General features: G+C 53.6%; 2 protein-coding genes across 4 annotated transcripts; one reads left to right on the top strand and one right to left on the bottom strand.

Moving 5' to 3' along the window:
• Positions 1-82: 82 nt before the first annotated feature.
• Positions 83-1805, top strand: LOC113208888 (GDP-D-glucose phosphorylase 1). 2 transcript variants are annotated; one of them, XM_026426132.2, is made up of 7 exons: positions 83-419; positions 522-823; positions 927-1029; positions 1107-1216; positions 1291-1430; positions 1521-1586; positions 1687-1805. In XM_026426132.2, exons 1-7 carry the CDS (start codon positions 210-212, stop codon positions 1797-1799), a joined length of 1044 nt encoding a protein of 347 aa, XP_026281917.1. In that variant the 5' UTR covers positions 83-209; the 3' UTR covers positions 1800-1805. The 2 variants fall into 2 exon arrangements, with proteins under 2 accessions (XP_026281917.1, XP_052127598.1); XM_052271638.1 differs by having other exon boundaries at positions 927-999.
• A 92-nt stretch (positions 1806-1897) lies between these two features.
• On the bottom strand, positions 1898-12287 carry LOC113208887 (facilitated trehalose transporter Tret1-like). Of its 2 annotated transcripts, XM_026426129.2 has the most exons (8): positions 11897-12287; positions 7525-7699; positions 4932-5067; positions 4369-4850; positions 4129-4275; positions 3845-4054; positions 3284-3490; positions 1898-2989 (listed from the first exon to the last, which is right to left on the bottom strand). In XM_026426129.2, the coding sequence occupies exons 1-8, from the start codon at positions 11905-11907 to the stop codon at positions 2777-2779; spliced, it is 1581 nt and encodes a 526-aa protein (XP_026281914.1). In that variant the 5' UTR covers positions 11908-12287; the 3' UTR covers positions 1898-2776. The 2 variants fall into 2 exon arrangements, with proteins under 2 accessions (XP_026281914.1, XP_026281916.1); XM_026426131.2 differs by lacking the exons at positions 7525-7699; positions 11897-12287 and adding an exon at positions 7101-7330.
• Positions 12288-12419: the final 132 nt, after the last annotated feature.

Here is a 12419-nt window from a genome sequence, read left to right on the forward strand (position 1 = left end):
AGATGAACTGCTGACTGCGAATAGTGTGAGAAGAGGATGGGGGTGGTGTAGGGACGAGATATACCTGCCAATAATTACTGCGTCGTCTGCCGCTCCAAGTGCCGCGTTTCCAGCCACTAGCTTTTTGCTCACTCAGTTTCGGACGAAGATTGCTGCCGACAACTCGGACGGTTCAGCATCAGCCTCTGCTATTTAATTGTCTTTATGAAATGCCTGACACACTCCAAATTCATCCTAATGATGTCGTGTCACGTGTTTCTTGGAATATCGAAGATTCGAGGAGAGCGTCTAACCTCTCCTCATTTGACAACAAACTGCTGTCTGAGTGGGCAAAAGCTGTCAAAAGTGGATATTTTCGCTATGCACTCAACATCCAAGGGTCAGTTGTTTTACCTGGAAAATGGAAGTTTTTTAAGGAGGTGAGGTATAAGTTGCCTTTTTATTTTAACCAAATGCAATCAGTTGGTTTTTCTCTTAGTAAAAATGAATGCACAATCTAAAATAAGCATCTGTGTTGTTAGCTTAATATAGAGCGTGGAGAAAAGGTCCGGAAGCCTCAAGAATTTTATTCTGTTAATGAACCATTTAATAAAGACTTGTTCAATTTCACTCGAATGAAAAAGGAAGAAATCATCTTTGAAATTCAAATGGTGGAGGCTGAGGATCATCTATTTGAAAGGGATGATTACATGGCAATCAATGTTAGTCCCATCAGTGAAGGACATTGCCTCGTACTACCTAGTATTAAAAAAATGTACCCGCAATCTCTAACGCTAAACAGCATTGAGATGGGCCTTGGTTTACTCTTAAGAAGCTCTTCACCGTAAGTTACCAGTTTGGTTCCTTTCAGTTTCATTTTTTTAAAAATCATAATTAGAAAAAAGTGTGTGCTGTTTGTCTTGAATCAGATTCCTTATTTCTTACAGGTCGTTTCGTGTTGCATTTAATAGTTTGTGTGGCTCAGCATCTGTAAACCATTTGCACTTGCATAGCTTGTATGTAAGAAAGCCCATGATTCTAGAATGTCTGGTAAAGTTCTCATTGCAATGTATATGCCGTGCGAAATTAGAATTTTTATTGTTTACCTTTAAAATTTTATTGAATAGGATTTAGAGGTGGTTGAAGGGCCTTGCTATCAGATGGTAAACTACCCTGCTCGAGGATTTGCCTTTCAAGGAAAAGCAGATTCGTCTGATGATGTAAAATCTATTGCAAGGTAATTTTTTAGTTTCATGAGTGTCAACCTTATTTTTAAAGTTTAATGTGAACTCTTTAATTTCACTTTTACAGGAATGTTTATAAGCTGACCAACTTCCTTCAGAGCCAAAATGAAGCACACAATGTGACAATGACACGCAGTAAACTGAATGAAAGTGATAGAGATCTGTTATATGTTCGGGTTTATGTGTGGGTGAGAAAACCAAACAAAGGTGTGACTAATTGCTTGTTAATAATACAGTGTTTCCAGTTCAGATTCTTTGTTAAGATTTTTCATTTCATGGCCATTCTTTAATTTTTAGGAGCCAAAGAGACTTCAGATTTTAACCCAGCAGCCTTGGAGTTGTTTGGATATTTTACATTTAAAAGTGAGGACTGTAGAATTTATTTTTTCTGCTCTCAGCCTTTTCCTGTTAACTGCCTTAAAAAGCAACAAAATATTTTTTTTTCATTTTTTTTTTTTTCTAGATGAGGACCATTACAAAAATGCTGATGAAGAATATCTTTGTAATGTTTTAGCAGACTTGACACACGAACCATTTCAAAGAAATTTTGAAAAAGTAAAGCAGTTATTTCAGTGATCTGTAGTCGTATGCCTTATGAAATGATTTGAATTCACAAAATTCTTCAGCATTGTTAACCAGTGAAAAAATTGGTGACTTAGCACAAATGATGACACTTTAAAGCATATGATTATTTATATTATTTCTATGTTTTGTACATCATTATAGTTGAGATACAATCTTAACAGTCAGATCATTCACCCAACGAACAATTACATTCAGCATTTGCTGGCAAATACTACACTCTCTGCGGCTAAAACATAAATGCTAAATGCTAAGTTATTTCTTTCACAGCCTCATGGGTGCGAATCACAGTGAACTTTCTCGTTGCTCAGCCACTTGACAGCTTGGTTTATGAGAATGCCCAAAGGACAGAAATTTGTCACAATGACATCAATTTGATGTAACTAGGCAAAGGTCAAAATCTTCACTGTTAGAAATGAAAAGACATTATGAAATCATAAATTTACGTCCTCTTGATGTGATTTCTCATAGTCAAGTTGACTAAATTTTGACCAGTAATGTCAATTGATGTCAATGAGACAAATTTCTGTCCTATGGGTCACTTTGTTGAATGTGAATACTAAATGTTTGTTGTGCTGTACCCTTCCTCGTACCGGGTGATTCAGAGCAGACGCAGGTGCGATCGGGTTTGCCTACCCAAGGGGTAATGGCGCCTTAAGGGCAGAGCGGGTAGGCAAACCCGCCCGCACCTGCGTCTTTTCTGAATCACCCGGTACACCTTACTATAACTATAGTTCTATAGTTACTATAGTTCTTTAGTAATATCAGTAAGTGGAAAAGGAATGGAGCAGGGGGTGGTGGATTTGTAAAAGCATGTGGTGGCGCTGAGACTCAAACCGCGAGTTGTCCGAGAGGACGACTAGAAAACACGTTCTGGACGAGCTGTCACCTTGGCTAACACCTTCGCAAGTGAGGGAGAACAGTTTCTCCGAGATCTTGGCGTCTCGAGCCTGCCTCGGCCCGGCCGAGACTCAGCCGTCGACCAGCGTCGATATAGGCCGCCGCCGTGGTCGTCGACCCCACAGCCAGACCCCAGCCCGGAAGTAGTCTTCAATGTCGTTGAGCGAGCGGCCGCTGGTCTCTGGCACCAGCAGGTACGTCCACACCAGGTTGAGCAGGGCGGCGGAGCTGAAGAGCCAAAAGAAGCCCGCGCTGCCCAGCAGCACCTTGAGTGCTGGGTAGGCCTGTGTGAAAGTAAGTAAATTGAAGAAAGGCTGCCATAGTTGGGCGCGGTGCATTGCACAAGTTTGTGCGTCGGAGATAAAGTCGCGCCCGCGCCGCGTAGCCTAGGGCCGCGTTTGGAAACGCTCCCCAGGTCGCCGGCCTCTCTCGCACACCCGCAGCCGGGTGGCGGTGGCGGGTGTGCGACAGAGACACGAGTCTTCGCAGGGGACGAGACTTTTCGAAGGAACTGCTAAGATAAGACTCGAATAACACCAGATCTGGTGTGCTGGTCTATAGGACCGTGGTGGCCTCACCTTGGCGAAAGCGAAGAGGCTCAAGTTGAAGAGGCAGGTCGTGGCGGAGCTGGCCACTCCGCGCACGCTGGTGGGCAGCAGCTCGCTCATCATCATGCCCGGCATGATGAACATGCCGAACGAGTTGAGCGCCACGTACAGCAGGGCCAGCGAGGAGGCCACATAGCCCCCCGAATCGGCCCAGTCAAAGTACAGCACGAAGCCAAGCTGGAAAGGACCACGCAAAAATTAGCTCAGAGATCATGGCGCCTGTGGAGTGTGGATAAGGCAAACTGCACGCAGCTCCAGGGTGGCCCAACTCGCGGCGGCAGGCGCTTTAGCACGCTATATGTAGCGCGCCAGGGGACTCCTCAGATCTGTTGACGCCACTTGCCGCCCCATCCCCTCGCGAACACACTCGCTGCACGGTCCGTTGCGCATTGACAGAGCACATTATCATTTCCGGGGAGCGGAGTGCGCCGTCTGGGTAGACAACCGCGTCGCAAGGTCGCGTGTGGGGTGTGCGGGTTGCCTAGCCGGGCTTAGATTTCCCCAGACGCAGCTCGCTGAGGCCGTGCTCACCAGCGCTGCGGTGGCGGACACTCCCATGGCGGACGCCAAGGCCACGGGGCGCCGCCCGCACTTCTGAAGCACGGCGCAGCCCGTGGCGCTCATGACGAGGCGGACGGCGGCCGTCAGGATCGCGACGAGCTCGGCACTCATCGTGGCGGGCAGCACCGTGTCCAGCAGGTCGACCGCGTAGAAGATGACGATGAATGTTCCCGACAGGCCCTAGTGTGGTGTAAGAGAGCCTGTTAATGCCTTATCTGGGTGTTTTGGGACGTGGCCACAGTTTCGGCCCTCACCTGCAGCAAACAATACACGTTCATGATGACCATGGGCTTGACGACGTGAGGCTGCGTGAACATGCCCCACAAGCTCCTCTTCTTGACAGCGTTCTCCGCTTTCTCGGCGTCGGCGCGCGAAACCAGCTGGTCCATCTCAACCTTGCTCTGCAAACAGAACAAACGACGGCTTATTTGGATTCCCGCCGGGTCGGCGCGCAGCTTCACGACGTCGAGCCTAGCGCTCCGCGGCGCTCTGACCTGCACGCTGCCCGCACCTCCTCGCAGCCAGTCCAGGGTGCGCTGCGCCTGCTCCAGCCGACCCTGGCGCACCAGCCACACGGGGCTCTCGGGCAGGAAGTAGAGGCAGACCGCGGCCACGACGATGGGCGAGGCGGCCACGGCGCACATGTAGCGCCACGAGATCAACGAGCCGATCAGGAACACGTAGAGGATGCCGATCGAGTAGGACACGAAGGGGACGCCGACCAGGATGCCGCGCATGCGCGGCTCGGACATCTCGCCCAGGAAGACCTGGCTGGGCGCGGCCATCATGCCGACGGCGGCGCCGCAGAGCGCGCGCGCCACAAGCACCATGGCGTGGTTCTGCGCGAAGCCCAGCATGGTCCAGCCCGCCACCATGAAGGGCGTGGCCACCTGCAGCGCCCGGTTGCGGCCCAGCCGGTCCATCAGCGGCCCCGACAGGATGGTGCCCACCGGCGTGGACGCGGAGTGCATGCTCACTGCGCAGAGGAGCGGACGCCACAATGACAGCTGACGTTGACAGGTATAGTGTGCACAGCACGGCCACGCCGTTCACTCACCGATCCATGACGCCGTTTCGTCGTCCGTCTGTAGTGTGGAGTTTGGGCTCTGCAGCTGGGGCACCAGCACGCCGGAGAAGCCGATCGGGCAGCCGCCGCCCACGGAGAGGATGACCAGCGCTCCGGCCACCAGCCACTGTGCGGAGAAAGGACGCGCACGGTGAGCTCCGCGATCAGTCTCGTCTTCGTTGCTGAAGGTCCCGTACTTGGGATGCTGGTCAGTGGCGGCCAGGCTGGCCAGCCGCAGCACGCCACCCTTGTACTCGGCGTGCATCGCCGGACCCCAGACGCGCCCCCCCGCGACCACCACTCCACTATGGCAGCGGACTGCACTCGATCGTCGAGATGCATCGATGGTATGGAGGGGGCAGCAACTCTTTTATTTATTGTTCCAAAAAGGCACTATCGCGTCTGACTTTGGTAAATACCAACGGGGGCGCATCGAGATATGGGTCGCATTTTTTCGCTTCCGGTGCAACGACCGAGTGATGCGCCTGCTGCCTATCCAGTGGCGGATTAAGGTCCGGCTGACCAGGAGGGGGGGGGGGATGCGCTGTCGCTCGCCTACAAAATTGCATACCTTTCAGGCGGCTCTCTAGAGACGACAGTGCCTCCCCCCCCCCCCCCTCCGTTAATCCGCGCCTGTGCCTATCGCCAAGTGGCTGATTAACTCCCGCACACGCCTCTAGTTACCCTGTACCGCCGAACGCCCCTTTCCACGGCGCGGTACTGCACAGCTACAGAAGTGCGGAGGTTACTTAGATACCTGGTGCAGGGTGGCCCGCAGAGCCCTCGGCATAATTTAGGTACTGTAAACTACGCAGGTAGGTGTAAGGGGACGCGTTTGTCAACTCGCGCTAGGGGCCGTTAGGGATCGTCCAGAAAGTACGTCTGTTTCTCTCAAAATCATCCTGCAAACTACAGAAGCTAGGCGCCTGCAAAACTCGGGGTAGGCCAGCCCGCAATACACGAATGCATGGCATGCAAGATTGTGCCTACCCATCAGGCGCCATGAGAGCTTGCATTGCCTAATTTGGAGGGTTCGTAACGGCGAATGACGGACGTACTTTTTGGATGATCCCTTAGGCGCCCGCCGTCGTGGGAGCAGGCGCGCGGTAAAAGGATAAGGTCCAGCCCACAGAGTAGGCAGGGGGCGATGCACCGTGGGTTGTCCACATACAGAGGTTTTGTAGAGCAAATTGCATGCTTTCTTCAACCGACTCACTTAAAGAAAAGAGGTAGGGAGTGAATTCCCCCCCCTCTTATACCGCGCCTGCGTGGGAGACGGTGGGCAAGTCCGCCCGCACGTCTGCATGCGGCACAGTATAACTAACAAGGGAACATTTTTAGGTGTAAATCTCCAATTTTGTTGAAACTTGAAAAATTTGAAGGTTACTTATGTAGAAATCGGATGGCACTTGAATTTTTTACTAAACCTGACAATTAGTTTTCCCCTATACATGATGGGTGATCCGCGCCGTCTTTTTAAAATGCCTATACCGTACTATGGATTCACGCGTGCGGGCGGGCTTGCCTACCGTCTCTCACCATGGCGCCTTACGGCGCCGTGCGAGTATACAAGCCGTCCGCACGTAAGAATCCGGTACAGTATAAGCATTAAAAAAGGCGGCGCGGATCACCCACCCTGTACAGGGTAGGTGTAAAATGTAAAGCAGTGTTCTAAGGGGTAATTCGTCAAAGTAGTACCGTTTGGTGCAAAATTTTGTCCGTTTTGCTCTATTTTGAACCGTTAAGGCGGTAGAGGGATATTTGGGACGAAAACAGAATCAGGCTTAAGTAAACCCCTAGTAAATGTTAAGTTTAGGAAAAATTTCAAGTGCCATCCGACTTCTATTATAATAACCTTTAAATTTTCCGAATTCCAACGAAATCGGAGATTTACACCTGAAAAGGTTCCCTGTAAGAAATATTCCAGGGTACGTGGGCCATACCGTGTTATAGCTGTAAAACTTTTACGCGAAGCTCTCCCCCCCCCCCCTCCTTACAAGATGTGCGTTTTTCTCGAAAATTACAACCCTGGCTAAAAGGTGGCCGTAATTTTTAGACAGTCCCGCCCTGAAGACTGTCTCTATTTATTTACTTTAACATTTTTTTGTGGCAAAATTTTTGGGCCAATTACTTGTAATGAGAACACTTTGTGACACCTACGATCGGTCCACCCGAGGTCTTCTTCAGTTTGAGGCTGATGGCCGCCGTGGAAGGGACGGTGTTGAGCGTCGCGACGCCCTTGCCCTCCACGGGCGCGCCCGACTTGGTCTTCATGTCGCTGCGTGGAGTCTAGGCTTGGCGGCGCGGTAAAGCCCTCGGGCGCGCTCGCGGGTGCCCCGGTCGGCCGCGTGTCACCCGACCCGAATTATCACTGAGACGGGTAAAGCTCGGATCCCTCACTTTTCTGTTTCGAGGACGTGGCGTGGCGTGGCGTGGCGTGGCCTGTTGCCGTGGTGTAATGTATTTAACGCGCGCGGCCCTCACCACGTTAGGAAATCGCGCCAGAAAGAGGTGGGGGGAGATCTTTCTCCTCCTCTGCACTCGGATGATGTCAACGAAATAATTAGTCGTGGCCGGGACTCACCTGCGCGCGCATCCCCTGCCTCGTGGCGTAGTGGATCCTGGTGGGCAGGCGCACCTCCCCAGACAGCGGCCGGTCCTTGTCGTTCTTGACGATCCTGGGCGCTCCCCGAGGCGGCAGCGCCGGCGGCAGGTCCACCATGGGCGTGTGCTCGCCGACATCGTGGTCGGGTCGTGCGCTGAAACACGCAGAGAACCGGGCTTCGAACAAACGAACAGTCGTGGACCTTTAAAATATATATGAGCTTGCTAATATTTCTTAATCGAGAGTAAAAGCTGCCGAGATCTGCTGACATTTATCATTCATTCTCATTTTTAGTCATGTTTAGTGTAAGAGTTAGGTATCATCTGCTAAAAAATGGGGGGGGGGACGTCGAGGGCCAGGGCCAGAGTAGTTGGGACCACTGAGACCACGCTGGGCGCCCGGCTCGCATGCGTGCATGCGATACCATCAATGACAGTATATGATTCCGCCTAGTTAACCCCCTCTCTATCTCTCTCTTTCTCTAGCTCAAACCGCAAATTGTTTTTCTCTCTCACTCTCTTGTTTCCAATGAGAGTCATCGGCGCGCGTGATGGTTGAGGGGGCCGGTATACTTATATAGTGAGCGAGCTCATTCGTCGCCAGGCTTTCCCGCTCAAAACCCTTTCTTTGTAAGTTTCGAATTCCTGATTTTTGTTTCCTGTTCTCCAATCGGCCAGAGATAAAAGCATTCATAAATGTCCAAAAATGTCTAATAATATTTTTTGAAGGTTTTCTTTTTTTAAAAAAAGTTAAGGCATTTGAGAATTGGAATTTGGTACGGGTCTAAGGACTTTCCATCAGGATAATGTACGAATTTTCATAAAAAGGCCACAAGTGGTGTGTAGGAGGTCCCTTCGGGACCGCAAACATAGGGAAAGGACCCTACTCAAAACTTAGGAAAAGTGGTACAGGAAAATAGTACCCTAGGAAGAGCGGAGTCAGGGCAAAAGCTATATCAGGGGAAACTGGATTGGAAATTTTGTGCGGAAATCTTCCCGAGGTTCCGTGCTGCACAATGTCACCCCCCCCCCCCAACTGTTGTAAATACTGTAGATATTTTTTACTTCCTGCAGCAGAAAAACTCTTACAGTGATCGTTTTTGTGGTGGGCTCTCGGCTCTTTCCTCGCGTCACGACGACACCAAGCGGCCTTGCCTCCCCACTCTCATCGCCTCTCCCACTCTTAAATGCGCATTGTGTCGACAAAGATTGATTTTTCGCAAACGAAAATACTACTGCTCTAGTGCGGGTGACCACCGAAGATGGGGACGCGGTTCTGTGAGTTCAGGACTCGGGAGGATAACGGCAACAGTCGGGCTGGAGTGGACATGGACATGATCCGGGGTTCGCGCCAGGTGCCTCCCACTCCCTTTCTCTCAGCAGACCGACGCAACATGTCTGCAGAGCTCACCACCCGCCCCCCATATTTTTGGGAAGGCGAAAGTACAAGGATTATAATTATGTTAAAATATTGACAGGTTGAAGCTGTTTTGAAAATTAAGAGGCTTTGAAAAGATCACATAGGTTTTCAGCCCGCTCGCCCGATAGCCTAAAAAATGGTGCTCGAAGTTAGAGCACAAGCCCCTCTTGTTAGTCCACAATAAACTGTTTTGCTGACTGCTTTTTTTGCTTTCTCCCAAAGTGCGCCGGAGATCGCTTCAGATGCTGGGTGCTCTGCAATATATTCCTCTCCGCTTATCGAACTGTTTTTTCGCCATGTCATTTTCCGAGAGGTTCAGCAGCTAAGGTTCAAGGTCACGCACGCTGCACGGGATGAAAGGCTTTGATAAGAGCGCGAAGCCTTACACCACCGTATGCGTGTACTTGCCTCCTGGCGTGTAGGCAACTTATCGGGCACGGCTCGGCTCCGCTCGGCTCGTACTCGAACCTATTCGTATTCCGAACGAGTCACTCAAGGGAGTTCCGCCCCGCGGCGAAGAGCGGGGAGTCCTCCCTGCTGCGCGAGTGACGCGACGCTGAGCATTCCCTTACTCGGCTGATTAAAATGCGGCGGGGACTGTGAAGCGCTTACCGAGGAATACGACTCGCGTCATTTGTGTGCGAGCGTCCGTCCGTCCGCGCCTGCCACCCCCCTCTCCCCTCTCCCCATTCATTTGCTCTATCTGGGTTTGTGATTGGGGTGGGATGTGGCGTGGGAGGTGGGCCTTTCGCCTTTCTCGAGAAAAGTAATGATTTATACGTCGGTTCGACGCCAAATTCATCATGCAATCACCCGTGGGAGGGAACGAAGGACGACTGAGTTGCTTTGTCTCAACAACGTAGGGCACTTAAAGCCCTAATGAATAAGCAGAGCCGCAGAGCCCCTTCAATGGGGAACCACCTTCGACTATGTCGACTCGGGTGTGATTTATTGTGGTTCTAATTATTTTAAAATATCTTTCTCTCGTGTTGTCAGCGGCGACGTCGGACAAGGGCGGACACATTTCTACCGGGACCAGGGGACTTCCGGTCCCGATCTCGCATGTCAGTGTTTAGCTTTTTGTCTTCGAAAAGTCCGAAACTTTTTACAAAACACTGAAATTTTGGTGATTGCTTCCAAGATTATTGTGACCGGACCTGAAGTCGCTAAAGTTGCTCTTTCTCTCGCGGATGACCTTCCAGGCAGGAGGCGGCCGTCAGCAAGGAAGGTGTGAATGTTGAACAGTCAAGGGAGGAGGGGGGCGGGGGGGACTTTGAGCTACGCCACACGCTGCGTGGACGCGCGCCCACGGACAAGGTCGATGAGCGCCTGCCGGTCGCCCGTGTTATGGTGGCGAGCACAGCAGAGTCGATACAAAAGCCAGCGTTGAGTTGCGCTGCGCACGGTCAGCTGATGGGCGAGTGGACCGGCGGCAGCAGTGGCGGCAGCCGGGCACAGCAGCGGCAGGCTGCACCATAGGCACTCTGAATGCACACGCGAGTGCAGTGCGGGTGCCCCTTTCCTCCCCATCCCCCTCTCCCCTTTCGCTTCTCAGTAGCGCGTCGCTGTGCATCGCCCCCCACCCCCTCTCCACCACCGCCACCGCCTCTTTCCCCGGCGCCGCCGCCTTCCGCGCGCCCGCGAGTTGTTCGAATGATGATTCACAAGACTCGCTGCCGCTTCGCGCCACGACGCCTCGCCACGCCACGCCACGCCGCCCCCGTTCCCCCCGTCAATTCGCACAATAAACACTCATGGCTGTGCGAGCTTGCTGCCATCGCTTCGTTCGTATCGCACCAGTCTGGCTCGAGGAGCGGGAGGAGGAAAACGCGCAGTGCAGGTGCAGCAGGACGTGTATCGTGTCACTTCTGTCGCGCAACTGTAGGCGAACGTCTGCAATCACCCCCCGGCCCGGCCGCACGGCAGCACGCGCGCCTGCGCGCCTCTCCTTCCGACGCGACAGCCGCGGCGACAGAGATCCCGCTAATACGAGGGAGGAGCCGCGTTCACCGTAATGGCAAAATCGATTGAAAACCTCGACAGCACGGCAATATATATATAGCGAGTCGCTCGGCCGCTTCCGAGCTGCGTGACCCTATCGGGTGGCCGGCCGGTCGGGGCCTTGCCAGACCTGTGGCCGTGGAGACAGAGTGAACGTAACTTATTGGTGACCGGGAGAGATAATAATAAGAGAGGTGGATGCGAAACACGCCATCTTCTTCCTTCTCCCTTTAAGGCGTTAGCTGGTCATTCGTTTTCCGTCTCCCTCCCTCTCCCTATTTCCCCCTATGGGATCATCATTCCAGAAGGTACGCCATTCTACGGTCGGCCTATGCAAGCTCTCAAAGCGCCTGATGGGCAGGCAATATCTTGGCTGCGACGCACGCGTGTAGTGCGGGGTGGCCTACCCTGCCTTTCGCAGGCGCCTAGCTCCCGAAAGACTCTGAGAACACGTGTGTATTTTTCATCATGAGCGCCGCCGCCGGCCCGCCCACCGCCTGCGGGGTGGGTTCAACCCCCTCCGCGCGGAAGAGTTTGCACAGCCGGCGGGTGTACCGGCACACTGTACCCGTCTGCAGGAGCAGTGCCTCCTTATCGTGAAACCACAAAGCGCGCCACTGTAACAATATATATACAGTTTCCAGGGCGCGCCCCAGCCGAGCCGAGTCGCCTTTGGAGGAGAGGGAGGAATAAGTCTCGGCAGCCTCGAGGTGAGCGGCCGGGAGGTCCTGACTGTTCCGGTAGATCTATGGACGCGACTGTCAGTGGCCCATAAGCAGGCGCTCGCTCGCCTCTCGCGGCCATGGAATGCAGCCCAGCTGAGGCGAGCTCGCGCCGCTAGCGGGCGGCGCGGGCCCCTCTCGCGCGCGCACACATCGTGCCTCCTCCTCACTGGTCCGGAGAGGCGCCGGCGTGGGCGTCCCGTACTCACCGGCCGTCCATCTGCAGCGGGGCGTCGTTCGAGACGTCCGAGAGCGTGGCGAGGAGTAGCGGCGCGTAGCGGCGCGGCGGGGCGTCGTCAGGGTGACGTCATCGCCGGAGCCGCGCGGCCCGCGCTATGACAGCGTCGTCCATGCAAGGATCTCCGTTGGCCCGCGAGGTTCCATCGTCCTCCACCTCGCGGAGGGTACTTCGTCACTGGAGGGCAACCAGGACGCCGTCAACGCGTCGCCTCCGAGGCCCTTGCGCCAAGTGTTGTTGTACTCCCCTGAGCCACTCCCGATCGGCTACTGCGGCCGCGGCGTCGCGTCTCGGCTTACGAATCGACGCTCGCGGCGGCGTGAGCGGGCGGGTGGCGATGGCGATACGTCCGACTCCCTCCTGGCCACGGCGCGGCTTCGCTCCCGACTGGCGGCGGCGCGCCGGGGAGTCCTGGCCGACCACGGCGCGGGGCCGCGGGGGGCGCAGGAGGCGGAGGGGCAGCTCGTCCGGCGGCTCGGCCCGGGCCCGGGGCT

Source organism: Frankliniella occidentalis, unplaced genomic scaffold, assembly GCF_000697945.3.
Source record: "Frankliniella occidentalis isolate FOCC.00 unplaced genomic scaffold, Focc_3.1 Scaffold168, whole genome shotgun sequence".
NCBI lineage: Eukaryota > Metazoa > Arthropoda > Insecta > Thysanoptera > Thripidae > Frankliniella > Frankliniella occidentalis.